This window comes from Miniopterus schreibersii, assembly GCF_964146895.1.
Source record: "Miniopterus schreibersii genome assembly, chromosome: 16".
Classification (NCBI taxonomy): Eukaryota; Metazoa; Chordata; class Mammalia; order Chiroptera; family Miniopteridae; genus Miniopterus; species Miniopterus schreibersii.
In genome coordinates this window covers 23,045,714-23,061,870 of record NC_138116.1, presented here as the reverse complement: position 1 = coordinate 23,061,870, position 16,157 = coordinate 23,045,714, and the positions used below count along the sequence as shown (strand labels likewise).

At 37.2% G+C, this 16,157-nt stretch overlaps 1 protein-coding gene across 9 annotated transcripts in view; it reads right to left on the bottom strand.

The window, feature by feature from the left end:
• Window positions 1-16,157, bottom strand: part of ATP6V0A1 (ATPase H+ transporting V0 subunit a1) — a 52,944-nt gene that overhangs the window by 32,548 nt on the left and 4,239 nt on the right. For 5 of the 9 annotated variants that reach the window (XR_014000547.1, XR_014000549.1, XM_081162458.1 and 2 more), the window contains 4 exons: window positions 8,064-8,142; window positions 6,789-6,886; window positions 6,115-6,243; window positions 38-120 (listed from right to left, as the gene is read on the bottom strand). Coding sequence is in view for 6 of the 9 variants with exons in the window: in XM_081162458.1 (XP_081018584.1) it covers window positions 38-120; window positions 6,115-6,243; window positions 6,789-6,886; window positions 8,064-8,142 (389 nt within the window). In the remaining 3 variants the exon portion in view is untranslated. Of the gene's footprint in view, window positions 1-37; window positions 142-6,114; window positions 6,244-6,788; window positions 6,887-8,063; window positions 8,143-16,157 lie in introns of all 9 variants that reach the window. The other 4 variants (XR_014000548.1, XM_081162456.1, XM_081162457.1 and 1 more) reach the window with 1 other exon arrangement.

Genomic DNA, 16,157 nt, shown 5'->3' with positions numbered 1-16,157 from the left:
GCCCCCACTGAGTATGGAGGGCTGAAGGGGAACTCACCCGAGCCTTAAAGGTGTGCCTCTTCCGATCTCACTTGGCTCCAGGAGGGATGAGGACTCTTCCAACAGGTCTGGATCCGCCATCTGCTGATGATGCAATTCAGCCTGAATTCACAAATCAATTAATATCTAATGAAAATAGTTAGTGGCATGCAGGGAACGAGGAACCAGGAGATAAGTTCAGAAAATGAAGATGAAAAACAAACCACCAAAATAGAAGACATACCCACAAAAAGAAACCGAGAACAGGGAAAGAAAACGAAGGAAAGAAACAAGGGGTAAAGAAAGCATAACTGCCCCAGTAAAGCGCTGGGGAAATGGTAAGAAACAAGGAATAAAAAACCACCATTAAAGGGTGGTGACATGTATAAATCTTACTTGGTGGAAGCCATTTTTTCTCTTCTATTTTCCTAAATGAGCCATGAAGGTACCGGGAAATACCTTTTCATGTGGATAGCAGCTAAAGTGTTTCTTCCTTTTGAGCAAAAACAAGGCAGCTCTACAGAAACTCTCAACATCAAGTTTCAAGCAGTTACAAACCAGAACTTTCCCTTTGTGAGAATGTGAAAGACGGAGACTCTCTTTCCAAGGAAGAAGGCAAGGCACCGTCACTGTCTTAAACGCAGCTGTGCGATCTGGAGAAAGGCCGAAGAGGCATCTCCAGATAGCTAGGTTTTCTGTGTTCTTAAAAATGCAGAATAGCTCTGGCTGGTGTGGCTCAGTTGGTTGAGTTTCGTTCCATGCACCGAAGGGTCGCTGCTTTGATTCCTGGTTAGGGTACATGCTCAGGTTGCGAGTTTGATCCCTGGTAGGGATGTGTGTAGGAGGCAGCCAATCAATGTTTCTCTCTCACATTGATGTCTCTCTCTCTCAATCTCCCTTCCTCTCTCTCTAAAATCAATAAAAATCTATTTTTTTAAAAAATGCAGACCATGAGAACTTTCAGCATGGCCACAGTATAAAATGCTCCAAACCATGGGATTTAAAGAGTATTTCTTTCTCCCAAAGGATAAGAAGTCCACGACCTGGACAGGCCTGCGCCTCTACCGCACCCATAAAGGGTAGAAAAAGTGAAAACATATCTAAATGTCCTAGTTTCTGAGCAGGAATCTAGGAATATTAAAAAGTTCATGTAGGCTTTACAGTTTCAGGATTCTTGAGAACATAGCTTAATCTAACAATCTGAATCAAGTGAATGAAGCGAGGAACAGATATTAAGTCAATATAGAGTGTATGGGCTAGTTTAATTGTTTAGATTTAAAATGATTTCCACCATGATGGTTTATACAATGAAATGAAGGAGGAAAGGGACCTTTTCAGATGTGCTAGGTCTATGTTTCCTAGCCTCTCTCTACACGACACATCTTACCTACCACCTTTACTCCCATCGGGAAGGAGAAGCTGCCCTAAAAAATAAAGGCCAATAGACTTCTCCACTGCCTGATCTCTCCAACTTTAATATCCATGCACTTCTTGCTTGACCAAAGACTAGAAGTAAGCCTCAATAATCTTCCTTTTCAAAAGCAAAACTAAACAAACAAACAAACAAAATCAGGAAAATTTTTCTCCAACATTTTCATTCCAATTTCAAGATTCTATTCCTGTCAACCTATTATCAAAAAAAACCTTGTGGGAACCTCAAATGTAAGTTTGAAAGCCTTAAAAAGTGAAAGCAATTGTTTTGGTAAGTAAATTCTAAAAGCAGGATCAACTTTGATCCAAAAAAAAAAAAGAAAAAGGGAAGGGCAGAGAAACATTGTCATGAGATTTAAGATGAGATAAAAGGCCCGGCCAAGCATGGCTCGGTGGTTGAACATCGTTCTAGGATCCAGCAGATCATAGTTCCATTCCTGGTCAGGGCACAGGCCCATGTTGAGGGCTCGATCCCCAGTCAGGGGCGTGCAGGAGGCAGGGGATCAATGACTCTCTCATCGTTGATGTTTTTATCTCTCTCTCTTTCTCTCCCTCTCCCTTCCTCTCTCTGAAATCAATAAAGATATTAAAAAAAAGAAAAAGATGAGATAATGGGCCACAGGTTACCACCTGCTGTCAAATGGAAGTTTAGGGGTTCTTTCTGTTTCTACTTAAAGTCAAACCAGCTGACTATAAGCCACAGGCAATTTATTTTGAGGATCCAGATGACTACTGCATTTCAACTTGCTTGTGGGATATTCCTTGGCAGAAACCAGTGAAACTGACTGATTCTGGCTACTTCCCTTTGCGGCCCGTAAGACCTGGTTTAAATAAACCCTAAAGATTAGACTCAGAGCAAACATATGCGCCCTAAAGGGGACAAACAATGAAACAGCAATTAGACTACTCCAAAGACTACATCTGGGACTCTCTTGGTATAAAAAACAGAATTAAACTTAAATAGAAACTTGCAATAATATTCTAAATTATAATTTCACTACTTCATACTTAAGAATTGCCCTGTCCAGTTGTCTCAGTTGGTTGGAGCGTCATCCTGTGCATCAAAAGGTTGCGGGTTTGGCTCCCAGTTGGGGCGTGTATGGAAGGCAACCATCAATGTTTCTCTCTGTCGCTCTTCTTCCTTCCACTCTCTCTAAAATAAAAACAAAACAAAACAAAAACATATCCTCGGGTGAGGATTAAAAAAATAATAATAATAAAATCCTAAGTCTTAGAGAAGAAAGTAAAAAATTTTTAAATAAAATAATTGAGCCTGATGAGAAAATAGGATGACCAGAACCACTAACTGAGGGCCTTTAGAGCCATCTCTAAAACCACATCATCAAGTAGCAAAATCCTAATCTGGGTTCTCTAGTAACAATAATGACACTGTCAATGTTCCTCTAAATTACTTGCTATGCCCTCTGGATTACCCCCTGTCCCAATCAGAACACTGAAACCATGTCTTGAACAAGGAAGTAGGTCTATTTCTACACTTAAGTATAAGCAGCACACGTCCAGTTCAAGCTACGTTAATTACCAAGAGCAAACACTCTGAATTCCATCTACGTTAAGAGAGAAATTGTACTTCATCACCTAAGGTATTCACCCAAACCCCAAGAAGATGGCAGATGGGAAACAAAAGTAAAGAAAGCAGATGAATGGAAAACTCAGAAGGAAAGGAAGGCAGGGATCTGCATGCCATTAACCATTACTTTTCCAGTCTTCTTTACGCTCTCATATGTTATGGTGCTTATGGTAAAGGTGCAGAGAAATCTCTCCAGCTCTTACAGTTCTTCATAAGCAAGAAGACTGAGAAAAGGATAATCATTAACAAGTCATATTAAATGCTCTGGATAAGAAATGGCTAAGTCGAATTTGTAATCATCTTAAATCATAAGAATATTCAATGTGTTCACCTTTCCCATTTTACACCCCTCACCAATCATAACCCCTACACCAAAAGATGGAAAGAATCATTCTCTGATTTAGCCATTTTCTGCTAACTCATTATTATAAATTATTATAAAAGAAGGCTTTGAAATTGGTAGTGTTTTAGGCCATTTGCAACCCTTCTAATTTCAGGCATGGAAGAAAATCTCATGAAAAACCTGTTTCTAAGATTTGAGGGTCTCAAGTTTCCTTATCTTTTGCATTATTAAAAGTGTACCTTGCATGCGCTTACTCTGTGAGATCTGGTCTCCTGTTATGGCTGGGACACCTGAGGCTGCTGTTCAGTAATAGCAGGGCTAGGGCTACTGAAAGGGGCCTGGCTGAGGTTACGAGCTAGTGGCAACAGCAGGCAAGGCACTGACTGTGCAGTTGGAGAGAAAAGACAGAGTGGTTCTTGCTGGATTTCCTGCACTGTGGTGAGGGCGTCAGGAGTGAGAGGGACTGATGACAAAAGCAGCGGAAGAATATCTCATAGCCAAGGCCTTGTGTTCACAAGTACTTCCAGAATTTTTTTTCTTCTTCAATGTTTTGCTTGATTAGGAGGGGAAAACAACTCACCATGGAATGGGCATGAAGGTCATGAAGATTTAAGCCTGCCTTCTCAGCATGGGCATTTCAAGTTTAGACTTATTAACCACAAAGAAAGTCCTAAATCCATAACTTATGATTTTAATATCTTTTATCACTCTCCCAGTGGTTCTTTTTACTTTATTCTTACTATTTTTAAAAAATATAACATTAAAGTTTAAATAACTATTTCCCTAAGGGAGTCCATTTGTCAGTCTTTATTCGGAATTTCTCCTAGAATGAACTAGACAAGGAAGCCTATTTCAATCCCTAAACTCGGGAGGTTATGAAAGACATTTTCATACTTTTCAGCAACGTCTCAGCAGTAAACGAAAGGAAAAAAGAAAAGGGGGGAGGAGAATTAAGCCCCAAATGATGCTAAAAGTAGCTGAGCTTTGTTTGATCTTGAGGCCAGCAGCGTGAACACGTTTAGAAAAGCACACATCTGTGCGCACACAAAGCACTGAGTCCGGAATGTTTCCTGATCTGACCAAGGATACATTCCCAGCATAGGGACCGTGTCTTACTCATCTTATGCCTCACAAAGAGTAGGTGTTCGTCAAATGCTCAGTGAATTCATGAAGATAAATACAATGTGTAGGCAGTGAGCATCCTGGAATTCCAGATTACTTGTTCATTAAAACCATATGGCATAAGTGGCCATGCCTGTTGCAAAAGACCTGAAACACTTGTAAAGAGTTAATCACTCTGTCCCACACCCACCTCTGTGATAATAACTGGGGACTGGTGAGAGAAGTTATCATCGGTCTCAAAATTCTCAACTCAGTGAGCAAGCTGAATATTCACACCAAACCTCTCTTGATAAACATTGCCAGACTCTGATACTTAGGAGGACCAGGCAATTAAATTCATAAGACCTTTCCCCCATTCCCTCACCCCAGCAGATCTTTTTAATTAGCATGGCTTCTCTAAAGTTAAATCCTTAGTTATTGAGGAATGTATTACATCTTCAGCTGAGTTTCTCTAGCACAGTGGTTCTCAAACTAGCATGCCTTGGGATGACCTTGTGAAAACAGATTGCTGAGCCCCACCCTCAGAGTCTCTAATCCAAGTCTGGGGTGGAGACGGTAATTTACATTCTGACAAATTCCCAGGTGAGGCTGCTGCTGCTGGTTGGAGAACCCCTGCTCTAGTCTAAGAACTATGTGGAGTTGTTTTTCCCTCAAAAGACAGAAATTAAAAGTAGAACCGAGAACAGAGCAGATGCTAACTAAAATGGGCCCTCTATTTTTTAAAAATTTTGCCACAAAAAATTGTTTTTTGAGCAAAGGAAATAAAGAACTTTATGGGAAGGCACAATGAATGGTGACTAAAGCAATCTCTAAAGTTTCTGATGTTGCTTATCAGGTGGCAAAGACACCTGTAAAAAAGAGAATTACCCATATTTTAAGCCATCAGAAATGGCATGTCCAGGTTGAAAGCTAAGACTCCTTCCCGGGTTTAATTAGCAGAAGGAAACTTTCTGAAAGCCTTGCTCCATATCCTTTCCATGAAGCTGTTGGCAACTTAGTCACCTACATTTTTAATCCCGGAGTTTAGTAACATTTTTTCCTATCTGGTTATGCAGTTAAGTTTATGTGAAAATCCAGGAATTCCAAATAAGCATCCTACCAATATTTCCACATAGTACTTGAAAAAACACTTAAAAAATTTAAAGTGTGATATGTGCTATCTAAAATAGTTAAAAGTGTGCTCAAATGTTAATGGGCAAACAGAGAAATAAAATCAAAATTTGATGACAAAAGGTTTGGAGATTAAACGTTTGTTATAATTTCACATATAACCAAATGTTTCTTGTTGCTTCAACTTTACCCTTACACATTTACTTACCTTGAAATATCATGTAAAAATTTCAACTAACTATGTTTATATGACTACTTTAGGGTTCCTTTCCCCACCTTGGGATGAAAAATTACAGAAAATGCAAAAATATACAAAATTATGTCTGGCTGTGTACTTCATGAAAAATGGAACATAATCTGACATTTCTTCAACTAAAACAGGGTGTGAAAATGGTATTGCTTTCAAACTAGCAAATTAAAATAATTATTGGAATAAAAATATGGCCCACTTGTGCAGGTGTAATATCAGCTGCTCAGATACTAAAAGAAACAATAGTCTGACCTCATCGAAAAACTGCTGAGTTTTGCGAAGTATAAATTTTAATTCAGTCAGTTCCAAGAAGTTTCTCTTCAGGGCTTCCTGGTTGGTGTTGATTTCCTTCAGTTCATTTTCAATCTTCTCAAAATTAGCCTACAAAAAAAAAAGAAGTCAAATTATTAACTCAAACTAAGTTCAATGAGCTTGCTCTCAAAAACATAAATTCATCCATCCAACAGAACTCTTGCCGCCCTGACAGTTACCTTATATCTACCTTACAAGTATGTGATTTTACCAGGGTAATTTTCTTTATGAAAAATTTTGTTTAAAATCGTTTTTGCTTATATATTCTATCATACACTTGGTTGAATTTCTCAGGGGATTTCAGATGGATAAAACAAATACTGAAATCTATTGGCTATTCATTTACTTAGTCATTAATAAATTACTAGATAAATTGACATTAATCCAATAAGTTTTCAATAGCCAATAAACATTTATTTAGTGGCACATGATACTGTTCAACATACTGTTCTATACCATAAAAAAGAAACTTCATTTTAATCCCAGCCACAAGAAATTAGCAATCAATAAACAATGCCAACAAGGGCAGCTAGAATTACTCTACCCTCCATCCACTCAGAAATTTCTACATTTAAGTAGCAAGACACTTATCTGGCTTCCTCAGAATTGTTTACCTCTAAGTCAATCATGTCCCGGGGGAAGGGCACCTCTGGATTTTCGCCAGTGTCCATAATTGGGATATTAGCTTTTCTTATCTCTTTCTCAACAAATCCTAAAATGACAGAATCAAAACATTTATGTTTGGTACATGCCTGGAACTGCCAATATTTGAGGAAAAAAATAATAAGATGCCAAACCTTGCTAAAAAGAGCTTCATTCTAAGAAAGATATTTTTACATAAAAGAAGCAGAATATGTAAATCCTTCTTCTCTCCATTTCTCTTCTTCCTACCCCCCCCAAAACACAGCTACCCCAAAACAGGGTTATCCTGCTACTGTCTTCATTCCCTCTTCTGATCTTCAAACTGGTCCACATCTGCTTTCGCTCTGCAACCACCCCAGAGTATGATGGTTCTGGTCACAGGCACTGCTGGCAAGAGCAGAGCTACAGAAGAGTCAATTCAATAGGGTATTTGACAACTGACACACTAGTGAGACAAGTCCAGAGCAAAGGGTTTCATTACATTTGAAACCAAACAGGGCAGTTTAAGTGAAACAAAACAAACAAAAGCAAGAGGCGGATTAGGCCCCAAACCACCAGAATAGTGTTTCAGGTGATGACTACTGACTTTTTTAAGGATGGGACCAAATTCACCTATCAGCTCATTGAGAGCTGACATAGTAGAGTAGCAAGACCTTGGGTTTTAGAGCCAGAAAGAACCACCTGGATTCAAACACTGATTCCACCATGACCACTTGCATTCTTGGTCCAAGTCACTTAACCTCTCTGATCTTTGCTTTCCTCATTTATTAAATAAGGCTATCACCTGTTTTGAAGGAATGTTGTAGGAAATGAGTGAAATAAAGTATATGAACACCCTAACTCTCAGTAGGATCTCAATAACTGTTAAGTTTCTCCCCTCATACATAAATAGCTCAGATTAAAAAGTGGCTATGCTGACATCTAAAATCGATGTTGTCTGGGTTCCGTCTCTCGGAATTCTATAATGTAATTCTGCTATAAAACCCTTCCCACAAAAAAATAACCAGTGTTTTCAGCTTATATCCTTGTCATCTCAAACAAGGTTTCCACTAAGCACCACCTTAGCCCAAACACCGCAAAATCTACTTGTATACTAGAAATTCATCTTAACATCAGGGTCACAAGATTTTTCCTCCTTTCTTTTTCTCCTGTAGTATTTCCTCCCTTTATTAAGAGAACTGGTGTCCCTCTAATTTAAGATAAATGACTCATTATAGGAACATCGAACAAGACTGAGAGGCACATACGAAGCTTTCGATCCATTTCTTCACATCTTCTAACTTCATTCACAAACTTCCGCTGGAAAACATTCACATCTGGATTTAACTGCAAAATAAGAACACAATACCAAATATTCAAGCGCTACATCTCTTTCCTCTATTTCACAAGCAACACAACCTGCAAAGTGAAAGCCTTCTTTTGTGTCAATGTATGATGCAACACTAATAAAAACTGTCTACTGATATGCTTTGGGGCCAGTTACACCAACTAAAGATAAAAACCCCTTCCTCACTGCTGCAACATACTGGAATGGAGGAAAATTAGACAAAGTACAAAATGTTCTTCCCAGGCGGAAAGTCTCAGTGAGCCCCCCTCCTTCACCACCACCAAAAATGTGGACCACTAATATAATAGAAGCTCTGCCTGGTTTTCCTTCTCTCCTTCCCAATCAGAAGAAACAGAAGGCAAACGTCTCATGTTCTTCTGTCCCAGGTTCTTCACCTTTTAAGTGACAGTCTGGTTCATTCATTCATACCTCACAAGTAATTTTCAAAGCAATGTGAAATACAAACAGGAATAAAACAAGTTCCTACTCATTAGGAAACTTGCAACCTAGTAGAGAGGAAACATGAACATGATCAATAAGATGGCATGTGATAAATTCCATAAAAGTAAAACAAATAAAGAACTACTGTAGCTATTCCTTCAACGTTTATTGAGCAAGCACCAAATATGTGCCATACACTGTATTAGGCACTGGTATAAATACAAAGAATAAGAAATGTCCTAACTTTTAGGAGCTCAGTTTCACGGAAGAGACAGACACAAGTCAATAAATACACTTTGTTGTGATAAACGCTATTAAAAAGTAATATATTGTTGGCAATTTCTTATATAATTAAACATATTCCTACCCACCACATGTCTGAGCATTCCACTACTAGGTATTTGTGTAAAAAAATGAAAACACACCCACAGAGATTGTACAAGAATGTTTATAGGAGCTTTGTTCATAATATCCCCAAACTAGCAATGATCCAAATGTCCGCCAATAGGAGAACGGATAGAGACATTGCGGCATATTCATGTAACAGAATATTATCAGCAATAAAAAAGAACCAACTACAGATAGCCACAAAACCAGATAAATATCAAAAACATTAGGCTGAGGAGAAAAAGATCTAAGAGTTCGAAACGTACAATTCCATTTACATAAAGTTCAAGAATAGTCAAAACTAATTGATGATGCTAGAAATCAAAACAGTGGTTACCTAAGAGAGGAGGGGGGACTGACCAGAAGTGAGCACACGGCAACTTTCTGGGCTGCTGCAAATATTCTGTCTTGACTGGGGCGGTAGTTACAAAGGTGTATGAATTTACCAAAATCATCAACTTGTACTCTTAAAGTGTATGCATTTCACTGAACATAAATTTTACATCCATAAAAAAGATGTGGATAGGGGGGCTTGGAGGGGGGACAACACTAATTCTACTTAGAAGATAAAGAAAAAAATGTGCAAAGGTAAACCACCCGAGCTGGGACTATGGGGGATGAAGCGAGAGTTCACCAAGCAGAAATACACAGAATGGAAGTAGAAAGACCATGACAAGTGACTCACAGACATAAATAAATCATATATTCTGAGAAGAGAAGAAACTTACTATAGCTGAGGAGAAGGGGTATGTAAAGAGCAGGAAGTAAAAGACTTTGTCCTATGGGCAATAGGGAATCAAGTGATCTTTTTAAATATACTTTTTAAAGATTTACTGTTTTGAAGAATAACATTGTATGTGAAGAGTGAACTGTGTGAGAGAGAATGGTGACAGAGAAACAAGTAAGGAAAGTATCCGTATTATTATATTAACATTAAACAGAAGGAATCTAAGGCAAACGGCATTATTAGAGATTAAGAGAAACACTACATAATGATAGTAAAAAAAATTCCCAGGACGATGCACGATTCTAAACTTGTGTGTCCCTAATAAATTGTTTGTGTGTTTGTTCACCGAGCAGGCAGTACTTCGGCTTCTCATTCAGAAATTTCCACTTCAATAAACATGAAGTGAAAGTAGCCACAAGAAGTACTGGATTCAAAATCAGAGGCAAGGTTCAACTACAGCCACCCACAGCCTGTTTTGAATAAGGCATCCTCAAAATATTTCAAACAAAAATTAACAGAACTACAAGGAGAAACCAAAAAACCTGCCTATGCAGTAGGAAATTTTAATGTAACTTTTATATTACTGATACAGCAAATCTACTAAATATAGAGAAAATTTGAACAACATAATTAACTTAATCTAATACATATACACACAGACATAGATACATTTAATCCCACATCCAACAGTTTTCTGTTTAATAATTCATTTATGAAACTGACTACAAAATAGGTCATACAGCAAATCTCAGTAAAGAACTGATACTATACAGACAATGTTCTCTGATTACAATGCAATTAAATTAGAAATCCATATCAGAAAATACAACTTAAACAACATATTTGGAAATTCTAAAACAGTTCCAAATAATTCATGGCTCAAAGAAGAAATCACAATGATTTTTTGTTTGTTTCTGAATTGCTGATTTTAATGGTGATATGACTAGTTCCAAATACATTCAGTCATGCCCACATTAGAAAGTGTAAAATTTACAGCAACCATGGTTGCCATGAAACAGTGTTGTATTTACTTTGTATTTAACATAATGAGAAATGATTTTTATTCCTCTAAACAAATGAAAAAGTCCAGTTCAATTGATCTTACAGGTGAACTAACACATGGCTTTCTCCTCAAATAACTACAAAAGAAAACCGACTTATCTTATTTCATTTAAGTAAATTGTACTTAATGAGTAACACAAATGTATGTTTAGATACAATAATGCTTTGCATTTGCAAGGCTGAGTGGTTGTTTACCAGGGTCTCTGAAGAGTCTAGTAATTGCCTATAAAAGAAAGAACCATTTCTGCTAACTCTTGTCCTTAATAAGTAATATGAATACAATACTTGATGCAATACTTCATTCATTAGAATAATCCTATCACAAAATTGCAGCTTATGTATAAGTTTAAAGATTTATTTATAAATGATTACAATAATTCCTTATAAAATATATTAATAGTAAAAATAAATTAGTATTTAATAACTGACATATATGAAGCAATTTAAATAATTTATGAAATGATAATAAAAATGCTAAAGATCAAACTTTGTAGGATGCAGCTAATGTGGTATTTAAAGGGACATTTGTAGCCTTAATGAAAATCTTAGAAAAGCCCAAATCTTAGAAAAATTAATCCAAAGAGGAGAAAAATGAAGAAACACTCCTCAACTAATAAGTGAAATTGGCCAGTATAACTTTGATACCAAAATAAGATAAGAACAGTTTGAGAAAGAGTAATTATATGCCAATCTCACTTACAAAAAATGAAAAAACCCTAATAAAATATTAGAAAACTGAATGCTAAAATTCTTTTGAAATACACCTCATGACCAGTTGAGTTTATCCCAGACTTGCAAGCATAATTTTATATATTTTTAAAAAATCTATACAAATGACCGATAAACATGAAAAAATGCTCCTCATCATTAGCCGTTAGGGAAATGCAAATCAAAACCACTGTGAAAGCTTGGCAGGCGTGGCTCAGCAGTTGAGTGTTGACCTATGAACCAGAAGGTCACAGTTTGATTCCCGGTCAGGGCACATGCCTGGGTTATGGGCTCCATCCCCAGTAGGGGGCACACAGGAGGCAGCTGATCAGACTCTCTCATCGTTGATGTTTCTCTCTCTCTCTCTCTCTCCCTCTCCCTTCCTCTCTCTGAAATTAATAAAGACATATTTAAAATTAAAAAAGTGAAAACAGATACTCAAATACTTGTACACAAATGTTCACAGCAATATTACTCACAATAGCCAAAAAGTGGAAACACCCCAAATATGTCCATCAACTGATGACTGAATAAATAAAAGGTGGTATATACATACAATGACTATTAAAACATAAAAAGGAATGAAGTACTAACACGTGCTACAACATGGATGAACCCTGAAAACAATATACTAAGTAAAAAAAGCCAGTCACAAAAGACTACATACTTTATGATTCCATTTATATACAGGGTGGGGCAAAAGTAGGTTTATGTTTGTTCATATGGAAAATAATACAATAATTAATAAAAAATAATACAAGATGCCCGGCCGGGCGTGGCTCAGCGGTTGAGCGTCAACCTAGGATCCAGGAGATCGGGGTTCGATTCCCAGTCAGGGCATATGCCCAGGTTGTGGGCTCGATCAATGGCTCTCTCATCATTGATGTTTCTATCTCTTTCTCTCTCTCCCTCTCCTTTTCTCTCTCTGAAATCAATAAAGACATATTTTTTTTAAAAAATACAAAAATAAACTGTATTTTGCACACTCACAACTGTAAACCTACTTTTTGCCCCACCATATATAATGTCCAAAACAGAGAAATTCACAGAGAAAGGTAGAGTAAGTGGTTGCCAAGGGCTAGGGGGAAAGGAATGACTGCTAATGGATACAGGGTTTCTTTTGGGGGTGATGAAATGTTCTGGAACTAGATAGTGATGATTGCACAGTCTCATGAATACACTAAAAACCACTGAACATACACTGTAAAAGGGTGACTCTTTTTGGTATATCTCAATTAAAAAGAACACAGGCAGTGGAATCAGACAATCCTGGGCACCAATCTTTGTGTCCTTGGGGTAGTTATTTTCATCTCTGCCCCAGGTTCCTAGTCTGTAAAATGAGAATGGTAGGCTCCACTAATCAAAAGTAGGTTCTGCTTTGCAGGGTTGCTGTGCTAAATGCCTGCAATAATAATACAAAATGCTCAAAATGGCATCTATTACAAAACTGTAAACTGTCATTATGATTGCATGAGACAGTAAGGGACTGAAGAGTAGGAAAAGAGTATGATAAAGAGAAGGAACAGATGAGGGAATATGTAAGATTCTGAACAAGTTGAGTGAGGAAACATGTCTTACTCAATTGTCTCTCTAAAACCCAGGGTGGTATCTTCTGCAGAGTAGATAGAAGATACCAACTACTTTTTATATTGAAACCACTCATTTTAATATGTTGCATATTTTCATATTAAGAAAAAAGGTGCAAAAAGACAGAAAAGCATTGATACATGTTACAACATAGACGAACCTTGAAAACATTATGCTAAGTGAAAAAAGCCAGTCACAAAAGACTTATAATTCCATTCACATGAAATGTCCAGAATAGGCAAATCCACAGAAGCAGAAAGTAGATTAGTGGTTGCCAGGGGTTGGGGGGGGGGATTGGGGAGTAACTGTTAATGGGTACAGGGTTTCTTGTTGGAGTAGTGGTAATGGTTGTACAACTCTGACTATACTAAAAATCATTGAATTGTACACTTTAGTTGTTTGTTTTAATATGTCTTTATTGATTTCAGAGAGAGGAAGGGAGAGGGAGAGAGAGAGAAAGAAACATCAATGATGAGAGAGTCACTGATCGGCTGCCTCCTGCATGCCCCACCCTGGGGATCGAGCCCACAACCTGGGCCTCTGCCTTGACCAGGAATCAAACCACGATCTCCTGGATCCTAGGTTGTTGCTCAACCACTGAGCCACGTCAGCTGAGCAGACTTGTATACTTTAAATGAACGAATTATATGGTATGTGAATTATATCTCAGTAAAGCTGTTTAAAAACAGTAGGAAAACAATCTGGACATGTAACTCACCAAACTAATAGATGAAGGAGAAAAAACATGGTAACACCAATAAATGAAAGGGTATTCAATAGAATGCCACAAATGTGTAACAATAACTTTAGAAAATCAGAAACTGAAAGGAATCAGCATAATCTAATTAATAGAATTTTCCAAAAATGTAAGAGCAAACATCTTATTTAAATTGTGAAACATTAGCCCTGGCCGGTATGGCCTCATTGGTTGGAGCCTCATCCCACATACTGAAAGGTTGAGGGTTCGATTCCCAGTCAGGGCACATGCCTGGGTTTTGGGATGGATCCCCAGTGGGGGGCGTAGAGGAGGCAGCTGATCGACTTTTCTCTCTCTCTCCCTCTCCTTTGCCTCTCTCTGAAAATCAATTAAAAACCATATTAAAAAAAAAAAAAAAAGAGAGAAAGAAGAAGTATGATGGGGATTTCTGGGAAAGTTTTTTTTTCTCCTGATAAAAGTACTTCCCCTTCCTCCTCGCACTTCCTTCAGTGAAATGTCTGGAGATCTGGTGGTCATCTATAAGCACAAAAGCCTAATGTCCAAGGACAGTCCAACAGAGATATAGAATGACTTTAGGGCACTGATGAGAGTGCAGAGCTGGGCTTCATGTTACAAGAGAAAAGTACACTCCTATCATTTGGGTTTTTGGTTACACACAGCTAAACACAATCCTAAGCAGTATTAGCTTGCTGTTCCTCTTCTTCAACATGCTACTGAAGGTCCCAATGTTATGGTGAAATGAGAAAAAGAAAGGAAAGGGTAAGGATTTGAAAGGAAGAAACAGCTTACTCCCTAATGGTGCAGTGACAAAGATTATATCAAATGTGACAAAATGTTAACAACTGGTAAATCTACATAAGAGTATTTAGGCTTGAAATTTTTCAAAATAAAAAAATTTAGGGAAAAAACAACCAATAAGCAAAAAGGAAAAATCAGGTTTACGTATGACAAAATACACCATAAACAAAGGGAAAAGATAAGCGACAGCCTAGAATTCATCAGTAAAGGAGGAGAAAAAGATTAGCTTCCAGATGACATGAAGAACTTTTACAAATTCTACAAGTTAACAAGCAAAAGACAAGCAAACCCAACAGCAAACATGCAGATGATACGGACACTCATGGAAAATGAAACCTATTATGTCTACTAAACAGATAAAAAGATATCAAATGTGCTAATCTAGAAAATGCAAATTAAAACAACAATAGGATACCACTTCACAGCCATTGGATTGGTAAATTTCTTTGAGCACAGAGGTGTTGACACAACTGTGGAATGACAGGAACTCTCAAGCAGCCATGGGAGCATGAACAGATACATGCACTGCGAAGCACACTTTGCCAGCATCTAACAGTCAGAGATGCACACTATACTCAGCAATGCCCCTCCTAGTCATAATCCTTGGAGTAGCATTTTCACAGTAACAGTAAGACATTATTTGCTTTTTTCGTTCTCACTGTCTCATGAGTGTTCAGTGAGGTTTTCCAGAGTCTCATGACATACATCATAGCAGACTGACTGCAGAAGTAAATGAGAATCCAGCTATCTTCTATTAACTCAGACACTAGAAGATTTTTAAAAATGTAAAAGCAATACCATTCTTCCCATTTTTTGTTTTGGAAAATGTAGTGATTTTCCACAAATATATATTGATAACATCTAGTGGGTTTTTATTATAATTTTTTAATGATTTAATACATATTTTTAATATTTCTCAGTTTTAGTTTCTAATTCAGTAAGTATGAATAGCTATAACTCACATAAAAGCCCTTTAGAGTTCTCAATTTTTTAAAAGAGTGTAAAGAAGTCTTTAGGCCAAAATATTTGTGAACCACTGCCCCAGAGAAACTATCACAGATGTATACCACCAGACAGAGACAAGCCTTTTCATTGTAACATTGTAATAGCAAAGAAGGCAATCAACCTAAATGCTCATCAGAAGGAAAAAATGATAAGCTATACATTCTTATAATAACTATATAGCAATTTAAATAAGTGAACTGGTGCTACCTGGTCAAATCTCATAAATGTTAAATTTAAAAAGTACCTGCTGAAAGATACATACAATATGATACCATGTACATAGTTTTAAATATACAAAATTATACTATCTATTATTCAGTGATATATATATGCATAGCAAAAGTGAAAAATAAAAACACATGGGAATAATACTGTCAACAATAATAAAAATTAAAAAAACAACAACCCCATAGGAATGATAAAAACAAAAGTCACTGTAGAAAGTTACCTCTGGGGAGGAGGGGAGAGAAATGAAAGGCAGAGAGGAAGGACAGGCAGAAGCTTTCAATTATATGTGGAATGTTTATCTCTTAAGTAGAAAGTATAAACATAGGTACTCATTATATGACTCCCTATAATTT